General features: G+C 38.4%; 1 protein-coding gene across 1 annotated transcript in view; it reads right to left on the bottom strand.

The window, feature by feature from the left end:
- The window catches only part of dennd2db (DENN/MADD domain containing 2Db), a 26809-nt gene extending 9028 nt beyond the window's left edge, over positions 1-17781 (bottom strand). Inside the window, exons 1-7 of the mRNA XM_083661560.1 lie at positions 17600-17781; positions 14552-14656; positions 12631-12791; positions 5414-5532; positions 3776-3845; positions 3569-3646; positions 1890-2030 (exon numbers count right to left, since the gene is read on the bottom strand). Coding sequence (XP_083517686.1) covers positions 1890-2030; positions 3569-3646; positions 3776-3845; positions 5414-5532; positions 12631-12791; positions 14552-14648 — 666 coding nt within the window. The 5' untranslated portion in view covers positions 14649-14656; positions 17600-17781. The remainder of the gene's footprint in view (positions 1-1889; positions 2031-3568; positions 3647-3775; positions 3846-5413; positions 5533-12630; positions 12792-14551; positions 14657-17599) is intronic.

Here is a 17781-nt window from a genome sequence, read left to right as displayed (position 1 = left end):
ATTTTAAAAGAACGCACTTATGCTTCAACAGTCATAAAAGTGCTCCTCGTTTGTGACGATTCCTGCTGAACACAAATATCCACTCCCATAACTGCCAACACGGCAGCGATTTGCTACTTCCGACTCATTCCTGCGGTACTCTGTAGGAGTCAGCCAGCTGCTAAACAAACAATGAATAAAGATTGATGTGAGGTTCTTCACAAAGTGTAAAGCATGATCCTTTTTCATTGTGATGGGCGAAGAGAACTTGTTTGGGTTAACCCTAACAACATGGTATAAGAGGGGGAGTGACAGATCACTTGTTGATGATGGTCTTCACTATAGAGATTAAACCACAGAGGGGAACTGGGTGCTGCACAAATCACAACCATAGTTGCTGCCCCTAGTCACAGGCAAACTGTATCCAAGTGAGGTGGATAGTTAGGCCCAATTCCAATCCGCCCCCTAAACACTCAAGCCCTGAACCCTCAGTCCCTCTAATGGCCGCCATCTGAAAGTGGTTGAGTCATCAAGTGTGGAAGGGATCCACATTGGCTAAATAAGAGGATTGGGACAGCAGAGCCCTTTGCACTTGACAAGATGATGTTGACTCTGGCACGTTTGGGGTTCGCTATATATTGTTTATTGTCAAGACGCTTTGAGGAATAGACTCCCTGATGAGTCTGTTCTCATCCAGGCTCTAGCTCCGAGTGGACAACAGGGCATTTAAAAATAAATGTAGCCTACTGCAAAATCTGCAATCTGCAACATGTGTAATTATAATTAAAATAAGCATAATAATGACATGTCACCCAACATTATACACAATGTCAATACTGTACAATACAGATTCGGTAAAACTATTTCTCATTCATCAAAAAAGTTGTGGATTGCAATTGTAGACCTAATAGAAATGATCGATGATTATTCTAGGATTGTGTAAAATAACTACGGTACTTGCATTCCTCTGATATAATATTTTTGTCTAATCTGAAATCCCTATTAATGTAATGTTTCATTGTCAATTAAGGCATTCCAGCGCACTCGCAAACACCGCGTTCGTTTCGCGCGTGTTGTTTTATTTTTTTGACAGATATTTGCAGCCTTCCCCGTTTTATACATCACAACGCTATGCATTGTGGGCAATTCCCTTTCCGTAAGTGGCCATAGCTGCTCCCTTACGGTAAGGGGGCAGAAAGGGCTCACTCTGAGCCCTCATTCACTTTGCGATTTCACTGTGGGACATCCCTAAGCCCTCACTCCCTTCACGTGAACGCGCCTCTAAGGGCTTGAGGCAGTAAGGGGGCGGATTGGAATTGGGCCTTAATTACCCCATGGTCCATGACACAATGTCAACTCTGCTCTTCTCTCTCTGTGTTGCTGTGCTCAGGGATAGATTTGAGGCCTTGGAAGTCTTTTTTATATTCCTCTCCTCATCTGAACGTTTCGACAATAACATCTTCTAGGATTTGTGTTAGCTCATCGTCATCAACGCTCGTCTCTGCACACTGATACAGTATATACCCTATGCAACAACAAACTGAATCCTTGTTTGAATTGATCAAATTAGAATCACCTACATTGATTTCAGTTGGAGGCACATTTGATTTGTGCATGCTTTGCAATGTGATTAGTTCAATCTAATTACACTTCAACAACCAATGTTTTTCATTTTTAAACACATGTCGAAAATCATCAGGATTTAGTTTTTACATTTATTTTGTTATAATATCCAAATTAATGTTACGTTTCATCTCAAGCTTAAGGCAAGGCAATAACAACTAATTTTGATAGCTACTGTTATTGTATGAATATGCTTAGATCAAGCAACAGTCAATCAAGCAACAGTCAAGGGGGTAGGACCATGAGGTTAGGTGAAATATGAAATATGAAATATGTGCCCTCCTTGCCTCCGTTCCAGATTCGGGGATGAAACTCTTGATCTTAACGGTGTCTCCTGGGGCAGGGAACGGGGCTTCCCTCAGACTCTGCATGAAGGGGTAGATCATTGCCATGGACTTCTGTCGACGTTTCTCTACCTCATCGAAGATCTGGAGAAACCGGTGGGACAAGCACAATACTGTCAAAATACACTAGGTGGACTAGAATCTAGGTATGTATAGACACATTGGCTATACTCTAAATATATTGCTATATAAATACATTTAAAACTAATATAGAAATGGTAAAAAAAAAACATAACCCTAAATAATAATGCTTTGGACTGCTTAAAGGGATACGCCAACATTTTGAGAGTTTAGGCCATTTGCCATATTGCCATATGTACATGGCTTTATTTTCAATGTGCGTGCAATACAAACTCACCAGGCAATGAAACGGTCATTGTCGTAGTAAATCCACACACCGAGAACTAAACAAAGAGTAACCGAACTATCAAGAGTATACACCGCATGCGCCACATGGCAAACGAGGAAGTAACTTCGGTTATACTCCTGATAGTTCAGTTACTCTTTGTTTAGTTCTTGGTGTGTGGATTTACTACGACAATGACCGTTTCACGTAACTTTGATGTATTATTTCATCACATGGTGAGTACACGAGTCACAACATGTACATGCCAGTGTTTCCGGCGCTGTTGGAATGTGTATTTTGGGCGACTGAACGGGAGTAGGTAAAAGTACCATAGACTGCCATTGTAGCGCCACTAAGCTAAGTAGCAGTGAGGGCTCTACGGTACCGCTGTTTGTAGGGGGCGCAGATTGAAAATAAAGCCATGTACGTTCTAGTTTTAATTCCGGCAATATGGCAAATGGCCTAAACTCTCGAAATGTTGGCGTATCCCTTTAACAGACTGACTCGTGTCATTATGCTGTATTGCTCCTCAGAGGAAACTTTTTTTTTGTTCAAAGTTTTTTTATTTGTTTTCTGTATATCATACAAAATACAAAATAGAGATTTAAATACACTTGACACTTTTAAACAAAAACCCATCCCACGAGAACCCCTAGCCTATTACACCACATACATCATGTCCTACATCGCAGTATATCAGTACACAAAGACACATAAAAGAAAAAGAGAAAGAGAAAAAAAAAAAAAAAAAAACATGAATGAAAATAAATATGAAGACGGGGGGGGGGGGGGGGGGGCATTTGAAATGCTTGAAGCGTCCATTTTCTCTACCTGTCCAGGACTGGCTGCCAGATGGTATAAAAGTCGAGAGCACAACCCCTTGTCGCGTATCAGATTTTTTCTAGGGTTAGATGATACATAAGATCTCTGACCCAGTGATTGAAAGTTGGAGGAAACTTGTCTTTCCATTTAAGGAGTACAAGTCTTCTAGCCATATATTCACGTAGGAAAATGTCAACTCTCTTATGTCAAGAGACCAAAACGAGTTCAACTTGTTTTCTTCTTTATTGGGACCCACATACACCCACATACACCCATATACTCTGTGACTGTGACTGTGTTTGACATAACTAAACGATTTCAGAAGGGGGGGGTGGCATGTCTGGTTGACAACCAATTTATAAATGCTAGAATATGAGAGAGAATGTTTCACTTTCTATAGGATTCATTTGTAATGTCAGCATCTCTGTGTGTGTATGTGCCTGGATCATCTCACCTTAGAGAAGAGTCCAAAACAGGCCACTTGGCTGATGATGCAGTAAGCTTCTGGAGGCCGTGCCCCATTTCCATGAGGCTTCAAGAGGTTAACACAACAACAGACACCATGAGAAACACGAGGGAAAAACCAAAGAGCCTGACGTTCCTAAAATGAGTTTAGGCATAAAAACATACAACAAACTGGACATGTGTCCCAGTCACTCACCAATAATCTCCTGCAATAGCCGTTCCTCCTACTGCCATCAACCTCTGTCAGAACAAAGGAGAAGGTCTCACTGGAGAGAAGGAAAGAGAGAGAGGCATGAGAGACAGCAAAGGAGGAGGTCTCACTGGAGAGAGAGAGAGAGAGAGAGAGGAGAAGGTCTCACTGGAGAGAAAGAGAGAGAGAGAGAAGGTCTCACTGGAGAGAGAGAGAGAGAGAGAGGAGAAGGTCTCACTGGAGAGAGAGAGAGAGAGAGAGAGAGAGAGAGAGAGAGAGAGGAGAAGGTCAGAGCAGAAAACACACAGTACAGTATGCAGAGAAGCAATGATAGAGCAGAAAACACAGTACAGTATGCAGAGAAACAATGACAGAGCAGAAAACACACAGTACAGTATGCAGAGAAGCAATGACAGAGCAGAAAACACACAGTACAGTATGCAGATAAACAATGACAGAGCAGAAAACACACAGTACAGTATGCAGAGAAGCAATGACGGAGCAGAAAACACACAGTACAGTATGCAGAGAAGCAATGACGGAGCAGAAAACACACAGTACAGTATGCAGAGAAACAATGACAGAGCAGAAAACACACAGTACAGTATGCAGAGAAGCAATGACAGAGCAGAAAACACACAGTACAGTATGCAGAGAAGCAATGACGGAGCAGAAAACACACAGTACAGTATGCAGAGAAACAATGACAGAGCAGAAAACACACAGTACAGTATGCAGAGAAGCAATGACAGAGCAGAAAACACACAGTACAGTATGCAGAGAAACAATGACAGAGCAGAAAACACACAGTACAGTATGCAGAGAAGCAATGACGGAGCAGAAAACACACAGTACAGTATGCAGAGAAGCAATGACAGAGCAGAAAACACACAGTACAGTATGCAGAGAAACAATGACAGAGCAGAAAACACACAGTACAGTATGCAGAGAAGCAATGACGGAGCAGAAAACACACAGTACAGTATGCAGAGAAGCAATGACGGAGCAGAAAACACAGTACAGTATGCAGAGAAACAATGACGGAGCAGAAAACACAGTACAGTATGCAGAGAAACAATGACAGAGCAGAAAACACACAGTACAGTATGCAGAGAAGCAATGACAGAGCAGAAAACACACAGTACAGTATGCAGAGAAGCAATGACAGAGCAGAAAACACACAGTACAGTATGCAGAGAAGCAATGACAGAGCAGAAAACACACAGTACAGTATGCAGAGAAACAATGACAGAGCAGAAAACACACAGTACAGTATGCAGAGAAGCAATGACAGAGCAGAAAACACACAGTACAGTATGCAGAGAAACAATGACAGAGCAGAAAACACACAGTATGCAGAGAAGCAATGACAGAGCAGAAAACTAAGAGGCTGGGCGCCTGGCTAAACCGGTTTGTCTATCAGAACATGAAGAAACTATGTCCCCATTCAAGGACAAAATTGTTAACTCTTACATAGGACAGTGAGAAACTTAACTACAGGTAGGTAGATAATGGTACCTGATGACAGTACACAGAACCTGTCTGTATACAGCAGATACTCAACACTTATCATTGTACAGATATATAGTTGTAGAATGATCCAGACATAGTGTGGTGTATGACAACAGATGCAGTATTTTGTACCTGTGATATTCTGTCAGGGGGGCCCAGTCGACCCCCTCAGGGAAACAGAACAGCGTGATCGCTTTCTGTAGTGACTCCTCCTTCTCCTCCCTCTGCTGCGAATGACACATGTCTGTTTGCTACCACACACACACACATGCACGCACGCACGCACGCACACGCGCACACGCACACACACACACACACACACACACACACACACGTCAAGTGTTCACATCGTCTAGTTTTTAACTGTCTTGAGGCCTGAAAACACATCAAATCAGATCTTGTGTGTGTGTGTGTGTGTGTGTGTGTGTGTGCGTGTGTGTGTGTGTGTGTGTGTGAGTGTGTGAGATTATCCACTGCCTCTAGATATACCAGTTTGTCTTTGCTTGCGTTTGTGGTTACAAAACCTGCACCTCTGCAAAGCTTCCTTTTATATCAGCAAGGAGCGTGTTAAAGACTGCCAAACCTACTCCTGGATTTGTGTTTTGATTGTTTGACAATGTTTTCCATTCTCAAATGGGTCACCGGAGCTTTCACAAGGGACATTTGAGATTTATTTATCTCAAAGATTTATTATGACTCGTTTCAATACAAGCAACTAGGCTATACTACACTAAACAAAGAGGTAAATAATGAACTAGGCTATACTACACTAAACAAAGAGGTAAATAATGAACTAGGCTATACTACACTAAACAAAGAGGTAAATAATTAACTAGGCTATACTACAATAAACAAAGAGGTAAATAATTAACTAGGCTATACTACACTAAACAAAGAGGTAAATAATGAACTAGGCTATACTACACTAAACAAAGAGGTAAATAATTAACTAGTCTATACTACACTAAACAAAGAGGTAAATAATTAACTATGCTATACTACACTAAACAAAGAGGTAAATAATGAACTAGGCTATACTACACTAAACAAAGAGGTAAATAATGAACTAGGCTATACTACACTAAACAAAGAGGTAAATAATGAACTAGGCTATACTACACTAAACAAAGAGGTAAATAATGAACTAGGCTATACTACACTAAACAAAGAGGTAAATAATTAACTAGGCTATACTACACTAAACAAAGAGGTAAATAATTAACTAGGCTATACTACACTAAACAAAGAGGTAAATAATTAACTAGGCTATACTACACTAAACAAAGAGGTAAATAATGAACTAGGCTATACTACACTAAACAAAGAGGTAAATAATGAACTAGGCTATACTACACTAAACAAAGAGGTAAATAATTAACTAGGCTATACTACACTAAACAAAGAGGTAAATAATTAACTAGGCTATACTACACTAAACAAAGAGGTAAATAATGAACTAGGCTATACTACACTAAACAAAGAGGTAAATAATGAACTAGGCTATACTACACTAAACAAAGAGGTAAATACTGAACTAGGCTATACTACACTAAACAAAGAGGTAAATAATTAACTAGGCTATACTACACTAAACTAAACAAAGAGGTAAATAATGAACTAGGCTATACTACACTAAACAAAGAGGTAAATAATTAACTAGGCTATACTACACTAAACAAAGAGGTAAATAATGAACTAGGCTATACTACACTAAACAAAGAGGTAAATAATTAACTAGACTATACTACACTAAACAAAGAGGTAAATAATGAACTAGGCTATACTATACTAAACAAAGAGGTAAATAATTAACTAGGCTATACTACACTAAACAAAGAGGTAAATAATTAACTAGGCTATACTACACTAAACAAAGAGGTAAATAATGAACTAGGCTATACTACACTAAACAAAGAGGTAAATAATGAACTAGGCTATACTACACTAAACAAAGAGGTAAATAATTAACTAGGCTATACTACACTAAACAAAGAGGTAAATAATGAACTAGGCTATACTACACTAAACAAAGAGGTAAATAATTAACTAGACTATACTACACTAAACAAAGAGGTAAATAATGAACTAGGCTATACTACACTAAACAAAGAGGTAAATAATTAACTAGGCTATACTACACTAAACAAAGAGGTAAATAATGAACTAGGCTATACTACACTAAACAAAGAGGTAAATAATGAACTAGGCTATACTACACTAAACAAAGAGGTAAATACTGAACTAGGCTATACTACACTAAACAAAGAGGTAAATAATTAACTAGGCTATACTACACTAAACAAAGAGGTAAATAATGAACTAGGCTATACTACAATAAACAAAGAGGTAAATAATGAACTAGGCTATACTACACTAAACAAAGAGGTAAATAATGAACTAGGCTATACTACACTAAACAAAGAGGTAAATAATTAACTAGGCTATACTACACTAAACAAAGAGGTAAATAATGAACTAGGCTATACTACACTAAACAAAGAGGTAAATAATTAACTAGGCTATACTACACTAAACAAAGAGGTAAATAATTAACTAGGCTATACTACAATAAACAAAGAGGTAAATAATGAACTAGGCTATACTACACTAAACAAAGAGGTAAATAATTAACTAGGCTATACTACACTAAACAAAGAGGTAAATAATTAACTAGGCTATACTACACTAAACAAAGAGGTAAATAATGAACTAGGCTATACTACACTAAACAAAGAGGTAAATAATGAACTAGGCTATACTACACTAAACAAAGAGGTAAATAATGAACTAGGCTATACTACACTAAACAAAGAGGTAAATAATGAACTAGGCTATACTACACTAAACAAAGAGGTAAATAATGAACTAGGCTATACTACACTAAACAAAGAGGTAAATAATTAACTAGGCTATACTACACTAAACAAAGAGGTAAATAATTAACTAGGCTATACTACACTAAACAAAGAGGTAAATAATTAACTAGGCTATACTACACTAAACAAAGAGGTAAATAATGAACTAGGCTATACTACACTAAACAAAGAGGTAAATAATTAACTAGGCTATACTACACTAAACAAAGAGGTAAATAATGAACTAGGCTATACTACACTAAACAAAGAGGTAAATAATTAACTAGGCTATACTACACTAAACAAAGAGGTAAATAATTAACTAGACTATACTACACTAAACAAAGAGGTAAATAATTAACTAGGCTATACTACAATAAACAAAGAGGTAAATAATGAACTAGGCTATACTACACTAAACAAAGAGGTAAATAATGAACTAGGCTATACTACACTAAACAAAGAGGTAAATACTGAACTAGGCTATACTACACTAAACAAAGAGGTAAATAATTAACTAGGCTATACTACACTAAACAAAGAGGTAAATAATGAACTAGGCTATACTACACTAAACAAAGAGGTAAATAATGAACTAGGCTATACTACACTAAACAAAGAGGTAAATAATGAACTAGGCTATACTACACTAAACAAAGAGGTAAATAATGAACTAGGCTATACTACACTAAACAAAGAGGTAAATAATTAACTAGGCTATACTACACTAAACAAAGAGGTAAATAATTAACTAGGCTATACTACACTAAACAAAGAGGTAAATAATTAACTAGGCTATACTACACTAAACAAAGAGGTAAATAATGAACTAGGCTATACTACACTAAACAAAGAGGTAAATAATTAACTAGGCTATACTACACTAAACAAAGAGGTAAATAATGAACTAGGCTATACTACACTAAACAAAGAGGTAAATAATGAACTAGGCTATACTACACTAAACAAAGAGGTAAATAATGAACTAGGCTATACTACACTAAACAAAGAGGTAAATAATGAACTAGGCTATACTACACTAAACAAAGAGGTAAATAATGAACTAGGCTATACTACACTAAACAAAGAGGTAAATAATTAACTAGGCTATACTACACTAAACAAAGAGGTAAATAATGAACTAGTCTATACTACACTAAACAAAGAGGTAAATAATTAACTAGACTATACTACACTAAACAAAGAGGTAAATAATTAACTAGGCTATACTACAATAAACAAAGAGGTAAATAATTAACTAGGCTATACTACACTAAACAAAGAGGTAAATAATGAACTAGGCTATACTACACTAAACAAAGAGGTAAATAATTAACTAGACTATACTACACTAAACAAAGAGGTAAATAATTAACTAGGCTATACTACACTAAACAAAGAGGTAAATAATTAACTAGGCTATACTACACTAAACAAAGAGGTAAATAATGAACTAGGCTATACTACACTAAACAAAGAGGTAAATAATTAACTAGGCTATACTACACTAAACAAAGAGGTAAATAATGAACTAGGCTATACTACACTAAACAAAGAGGTAAATAATGAACTAGGCTATACTACACTAAACAAAGAGGTAAATAATGAACTAGGCTATACTACAATAAACAAAGAGGTAAATAATTAACTAGGCTATACTACACTAAACAAAGAGGTAAATAATTAACTAGGCTATACTACACTAAACAAAGAGGTAAATAATTAACTAGGCTATACTACACTAAACAAAGAGGTAAATAATTAACTAGGCTATACTACACTAAACAAAGAGGTAAATAATTAACTAGGCTATACTACACTAAACAAAGAGGTAAATAATTAACTAGGCTATACTACAATAAACAAAGAGGTAAATAATTAACTAGGCTATACTACACTAAACAAAGAGGTAAATAATTAACTAGGCTATACTACACTAAACAAAGAGGTAAATAATTAACTAGGCTATACTACACTAAACAAAGAGGTAAATAATGAACTAGGCTATACTACACTAAACAAAGAGATAAATAATTAACTAGGCTATACTACACTAAACAAAGAGGTAAATAATTAACTAGGCTATACTACACTAAACAAAGAGGTAAATAATGAACTAGGCTATACTACACTAAACAAAGAGGTAAATAATTAACTAGGCTATACTACACTAAACAAAGAGGTAAATAATTAACTAGGCTATACTACACTAAACAAAGAGGTAAATAATGAACTAGGCTATACTACACTAAACAAAGAGGTAAATAATGAACTAGGCTATACTACAATAAACAAAGAGGTAAATAATTAACTAGGCTATACTACACTAAACAAAGAGGTAAATAATGAACTAGGCTATACTACACTAAACAAAGAGGTAAATAATTAACTAGGCTATACTACACTAAACAAAGAGGTAAATAATTAACTAGGCTATACTACACTAAACAAAGAGGTAAATAATTAACTAGGCTATACTACACTAAACAAAGAGGTAAATAATTAACTAGGCTATACTACAATAAACAAAGAGGTAAATAATTAACTAGGCTATACTACACTAAACAAAGAGGTAAATAATTAACTAGGCTATACTACACTAAACAAAGAGGTAAATAATTAACTAGGCTATACTACACTAAACAAAGAGGTAAATAATTAACTAGGCTATACTACACTAAACAAAGAGGTAAATAATTAACTAGGCTATACTACACTAAACAAAGAGGTAAATAATTAACTAGGCTATACTACAATAAACAAAGAGGTAAATAATTAACTAGGCTATACTACACTAAACAAAGAGGTAAATAATTAACTAGGCTATACTACACTAAACAAAGAGGTAAATAATTAACTAGGCTATACTACACTAAACAAAGAGGTAAATAATGAACTAGGCTATACTACACTAAACAAAGAGATAAATAATTAACTAGGCTATACTACACTAAACAAAGAGGTAAATAATTAACTAGGCTATACTACACTAAACAAAGAGGTAAATAATGAACTAGGCTATACTACACTAAACAAAGAGGTAAATAATTAACTAGGCTATACTACACTAAACAAAGAGGTAAATAATTAACTAGGCTATACTACACTAAACAAAGAGGTAAATAATGAACTAGGCTATACTACACTAAACAAAGAGGTAAATAATGAACTAGGCTATACTACAATAAACAAAGAGGTAAATAATTAACTAGGCTATACTACACTAAACAAAGAGGTAAATAATGAACTAGGCTATACTACACTAAACAAAGAGGTAAATAATTAACTAGGCTATACTACACTAAACAAAGAGATAAATAATGAACTAGGCTATACTACACTAAACAAAGAGGTAAATAATGAACTAGGCTATACTACACTAAACAAAGAGGTAAATAATTAACTAGGCTATACTACACTAAACAAAGAGGTAAATAATGAACTAGGCTATACTACACTAAACAAAGAGGTAAATAATTAACTAGGCTATACTACACTAAACAAAGAGGTAAATAATGAACTAGGCTATACTACACTAAACAAAGAGATAAATAATTAACTAGGCTATACTACAATAAACAAAGAGGTAAATAATGAACTAGGCTATACTACACTAAACAAAGAGGTAAATAATGAACTAGGCTATACTACACTAAACAAAGAGGTAAATAATTAACTAGGCTATACTACACTAAACAAAGAGGTAAATAATTAACTAGGCTATACTACACTAAACAAAGAGGTAAATAATGAACTAGGCTATACTACACTAAACAAAGAGGTAAATACTGAACTAGGCTATACTACACTAAACAAAGAGGTAAATACTGAACTAGGCTATACGAGGTATCAGCCGAGCAGTTGCATTTTGGGAAACAAACCGCGTCACTGGGTGGCAACGGCAATGGAACCCTATGGAGCCAGAGCTTTGGGAGGCTTGAGTGTCTGACTCTAGCCGCTGACTCTGTTTACATTTTAAAAACTGCGACAGTTCACACAACTTTAACACGACATGCATAATATTATACATCAAATCCTTGAGCTAATTCTGCTCTCTCACTCAGAATGTCAAAATATAAGTGATGTGATTAGTTTTTGAGATATAGACGGTTTTCACCAGAGCGCAACCCCACAGCACTTCCTTTTTCTCAGCATTCGGCAAACTGCAGAAATATTCACTCGACATCGTTTTGTTTTCGCCGCTCAGCTGTAGGCCTATAGATGGTTTTCACGGAATGGTCAGTCCTGCACTTGAATGTTTTTTTTTTCTTTTATGTCCATAGCAAACACTGCAACAGGAAGTGAGCGGGGGTTCAATGTAGAATGTTTTTGTTGTCAAGTTAAAACCGTCTATAACGTTTGTTTGGCACAACTCATACTGGTCAACTGCCACGGTTCCGGGTGTTTTGCCGTCTGGTGACGTCAAGCCGATCCCCCCCGTATTATAGCATAGGAAAGAAGATCTAGGATCAATGAGCTAACCAAGCAGCTAACCTTTGGGAACTGGTAGATGATCTGCGGTTCATAGGAGCCGTCCAGCTTCTTGCGCCGCAGACTGACCACCACCAGGTACTCGAAGAAGAAGGGGCTGCTGGCGCGCGGCTCGGCCTGAGCCGGGCTGGGTGAGCAGGTCGCGGCTGACTCTCTGTCATCTCCTAATCCATAAGCAAAAAGTACATTATTTTATGTGTGTGTGTGTGTGTGTGTGTGTGTGTGTGTGTGTGTGTGTGTGTGTGTGTATGGGGGGTGGGGGGTAGATTTCTGAAGGAAGAGAACTAGCTGACTTGTTCGTCTGGTTTTGTCACCATGAGACACAAACACAACAAACACATGATTGCTTTAGACTGTGGCTCAGTCCCAGAAGCAAACAAGTGCATGTTTGTCTGGTGACAGTAAACACAGTGGTAACGATGCATTCCTCTGTTCTTAGTGTAGCTGGCAAATGTTGCTTTTTATAGATATCAACAAAACAAAAGACACGTCAGTTTAAGGTCAAGGGGCATTTTAGCGAAAAGTCAAATGATTTTGTGCATGAGGACATACACAATTTGTCCTCTGCATGCCTTTTTAGAGGTGACAATTTGTCCTCGGTGATGTCATCGGGAAATGAAAAATAAAAGTGAACAGATGGCATCAAGGCAGGAGCAGTGTTTCCCCGTCATTACTCAACTCAACCAATGGCTGGTTATTCTCAGTAACACTCAACATTATTATTGTAACGTTCTTTTAGCCGGTCTCCCCTCCTCTGCCATCCAACCCCTTCAACTCATCCAGAATTCTGCAGCCCGCCTCGTTTTTAACCAAACTAAATTCCCCCACGTCACCCCCCTCCTCCGAGACCTCCACTGGCTCCCCATCCTGTCACGCATCAAATTCAAGACCAGGGACCCAGTTGCACAAAGCACCTTAGGTTAAAATTTCCCTTAGGGTCAGAGTTAAGGTGTCCATACAATAGAATCGGCTTCACAAAACACCCTTAAATCTTCTCCATAAGGTTGAACATTTTAAGGAACACATAAGCAGATGTAAGGGTGTTTTGTGCAGCTGCTTCTATTTTATGGACACTTTAACTCTGACCCTAAGGGAAATCTTAACCTAAGGTACTTTGTGCAACTGGGCCTGGGTCCTTGCCTACAGAGCTGTCCACTCAACAGCCCCCCCAATACCTTCAACCCATGGTCAAGTTCCAAACCTCTCACCGCTCCCTCCGCCCCTCCACTAGCGTAGGCCGTCTCGCCCCCCGCCCACCCCTCCACTAGCGTAGGCCGCCTCCCCCCCCCCCCCCCTCCACTAGCGTAGGCCGTCTCACCCCCCCCCCCCACCACCCCTCCACTAGCGTAGGCCGTCTCGCCCCCCCCCTTGCTTCGCGGGCTCAAGGGTCGCTCAAAATACAGACTTTCTTCCTACCTCGCCCCCAAATGGTGGAATGAGCTCCCCCCCATGGTCTGGACGGCAGAGTCACTCTCTATTTTCCACAATAGGCTAAAAACACATCTTTTTTCTCTCCACTTTACTCCCCCCTAACCCTACCTTCTTCCTTCCTTATTGCTCCTCATGGACTTGATTAACCTTGTTTTTATTTATTATCACTTTCACTATTGCTGGCATCAATGTTCACCTTGGTTGTATTATTATCTTTATTATTATTGCTGACTACAATGTCCGTTTACCTGATATGTTTATTGCTCTGTACGTGGCTTTGGAGAAAAGCGTCTGCTAAATGAAATAAAGTCAAGTAACATTGCTACGTGGCTGCAGATGATAGCATTTGTCATCCTGTACAAAATGCCTGTCTGCATGTGACACTACTGATGCTGGATTCATATGGTGGTGTTAACATGAGCATGTATCAAACAGGTGCTGACATCCAAGCAGAAGAGGCAGATCTGAAGGAATGAGATGGTCAGAGACTCACTGTCTCTGGACAGCTTCTCTTGTAGTGAAGTAAACATGGAGCTGAGACGCTTCTTTTTTCCATGATCCCTGGAATCCTGCTCAGATCCAGCGGACATACTGGAGCCTGCACAGGAAGGAAGGAGGGAGGTATTATTACAGGAAAGGAATTGAAGTTTCTGTGAAAACCTCCAGGAGTTTCCCCCCATACACTGGGAAGTCCCAACAGCAAAGACAATGCCTGTCCAATTAAGTCACACTTTTTTGCAGACAGGGTTTAAAATGTAATCAATACACAGCAAAAACTGGCATGGCCATTTTCAAAGGGGTCCCTTGACCTCTCTCACCTCAATATATCTGAATGAGAATGGGGTTGTAAGGGCACCCACGAGTCTCCCTTTTACAGCCATGCCCACTTTATACTAATGCTATGCAGTTTCGCAAAAACCATGCCATTTTTTGCATGCAGTATAAATGTGTTATTTGCACCTATTCTATTGAAATGTTTTTGCATACTGGTGTCCATAAAGAGTTTTGGAATGGCGTGAATTGGGTACGACTGGAAAGTTGATACTCTTGTTATTAGAATATAGGAGAAATGATGTGATGATGCTGCCATGCTAGTGTTACTTATGTCAGCATGCATTTTGAGCTGACCTAAGTGCTGTTAAGATTAAGATCCTCCAGTCTACCCACAAGGCTTGGTCAGTGTCAAAAGTGGGGTTTTGCCAGGTGTCAAAATGGCATACATGATGCAGTTACACCCTTTAGACAGCAAACAAACCCTATACTTTTACTGTCTTTGCAGTGACCTATAGCCTACAATGATTTACATAAGTATACAATTATTTCTTTATTTGACTGCTGCTTATTCATAGCGGACATTCTACATCACACTTACTGTATATAATGTGAACTTGCTTTTATACCTTTGATCGCAGTCCTTGATGTTTGTTTTAGATTGTATCTAACATTTTCTTTTCCTTTGAAAATACATTAAGATCAACATATACCAGAGTCATATTCCCTGGATGTCTACATACTTGGCCAATAAAGCTGATTCTGATTCTGATCATGTCAATTATTATGTCAATGTGGCCCATCCACTTTTATTCAGGCCCACCTGCAATTTCATTTCTGGCTACGCCACTGAGGCAGATTGATTGAATCACTGCAGATCTATTCAGACCTTTGGTCGCCGCCGAAACAGGTAATCGTCATTTGCTAACCGACCCAATTCAATTTCCAATTAAAGAGCATCATTTCCAGTAACATGACAAAGGGGCATAGCTTTGTTAAGATATTTCCAACCCAATATGAGTGATAAAGTAATGTGTTCAAGTATATTTAACTTTTTCTATGAAGTAGCACCATTATGAGTGAAGCTAGGCTGCGATCTTCTGCCTCTCCCACCATGTTGACATTCCAAAACAGCCCAATGGAAAGGAAATAACGGTGTCCGTTTTCCAATGGATCAGTTAGTTGAACACGCACCGTGGGCCTGTCCAGGATCTGTACTGGTTACAAACTCTTCTGATCACAGAGATAAACAGGAACGACGTTTTCCAATGCTGCTGCCTTAGCTGTATATCACTAGCCTGGGAACCTGACAAATCTGCATTGTGAAATGGTCGGGCGATGCCAGGCTGTATATCACTCAAGATTCCAGATTGGCTGTATATCACTCAAGATTCCAGATTCCAGATAAATTTAATGGTCGGGCGATGCCAGGCTGTAGATCACTCAAGATTCCAGATTGGCTGTATATCACTCAAGATTCCAGATTCCAGATAAATTTAATGGTCGGGCGATGCCAGGCTGTATATCACTCAAGATTCCAGATTGGCTGTATATCACTCAAGATTCCAGATTCCAGATGAATTTAATAGTGAGTCAACATGTTAGAAATGAAGAATTTGTGCATTATGCAGAGCAGCAATCACAGCAATAGCAAACACAAATATAGCTAAATATGAAGCAAAATGTCCATTGTGTGTGTGTGTGTGTGGCGGGGGGGGGGGGGGTCAAAGTCCTGATTTTGGGGGGCTTCGTGTTAACATACCAGAATTTTTGAGGAATGGTTTAAGTTATTTTGCAGTAGTATTTGTTTGGATTTTGTTACATCTCTCTTTGTGTATCGGGCCATGATGACTATCTAATTCCCCCCATTGGGATTAACAATGGCCATATAGCCTACAGGCAAAGCAATGTTGTGGAATTATTAAATGGGGCCATATAGGCTTCTATGTATTGTGTATTATGCAATCTTATTGTCATTGTTTACTGTGTTTTTATTCTTGTTCTTCTAGGTCAGCTTGTCTGCTAGTAAACAAAACAATGCTTCAAGAATACAGTCAAGTTTACAAAGATCACGCAGTAGCCTATATCCTACAGAATCTTCAGTCAATATTATTTTTTTCCTGTCCTGTCTAGTCCAGCACCTATAGCCTCTCGGGTCCGTGTATCTAGGTGAAGTTATGATGAATTCAGTTTGTAAATTAAGGTAGTTTAGCTAAATTGTTTGACTCAGGAATTTGAAAATTAGAAGTGGAAAAACAGCCGGCGTATTTAATTGCGGTTAGGTGATACTATAGACGCGCATCTAAATCCAAGTGGCGGCTGGGGCTTGACAGGGGTTTCCCAACGACACAGACTCACTTGCCCACAGAGACTGAAACTGGAAGTTATTGTGAAGGAGATCAAACTCACGTGTTTGTCTCTCTCGTCCTACTTTAGGTATGCTGCCAGGAGCTTTGGGACGCGACGCGGGGAATTCTCAATCTCCAGCTGCTGGATGATAGCAGTAAATAGCCTTACGTTACTGCGGAAGCTGACTACGGTATGTTGCCTGCCTACCTACCGTACCGACAGGTAAGCTAAGCTACAGGTTAGGTTACAGCAGGTGCACAGGTAGGCTAGATCATGACTACATCGGCTACGTAAAAAAAAAAAATAGCACATCACAATCACACACATAAACAGATATTATATCCACACTGGTCCTGTCCTGAAAATACAGTTGTGAAAAGTTTAGCTGACACAATTTGACACGCTTTGTTAGTTCACTTACATAGGAGAAGAAACCCTGATCGCGCTCTGTCCTGTCGGCTCCTCTTCAGCTCCTCCAACGACTGAACAGTGAACAACAACAACGGCTGTCTGACTGACACTGAGACTGAGGTGACCGCCTGCGCCTGCTGGTCAAATCCATGGATTGATCCATCTATCAGGTCAGCCACACCTCCATGTTTG

Source organism: Poromitra crassiceps (genome assembly GCF_964638095.1).
Source record: "Poromitra crassiceps genome assembly, chromosome: 27".
In the NCBI taxonomy this organism is placed as follows: domain Eukaryota; kingdom Metazoa; phylum Chordata; class Actinopteri; order Beryciformes; family Melamphaidae; genus Poromitra; species Poromitra crassiceps.
This window is presented reverse-complemented; position numbering and strand designations above follow the sequence as displayed.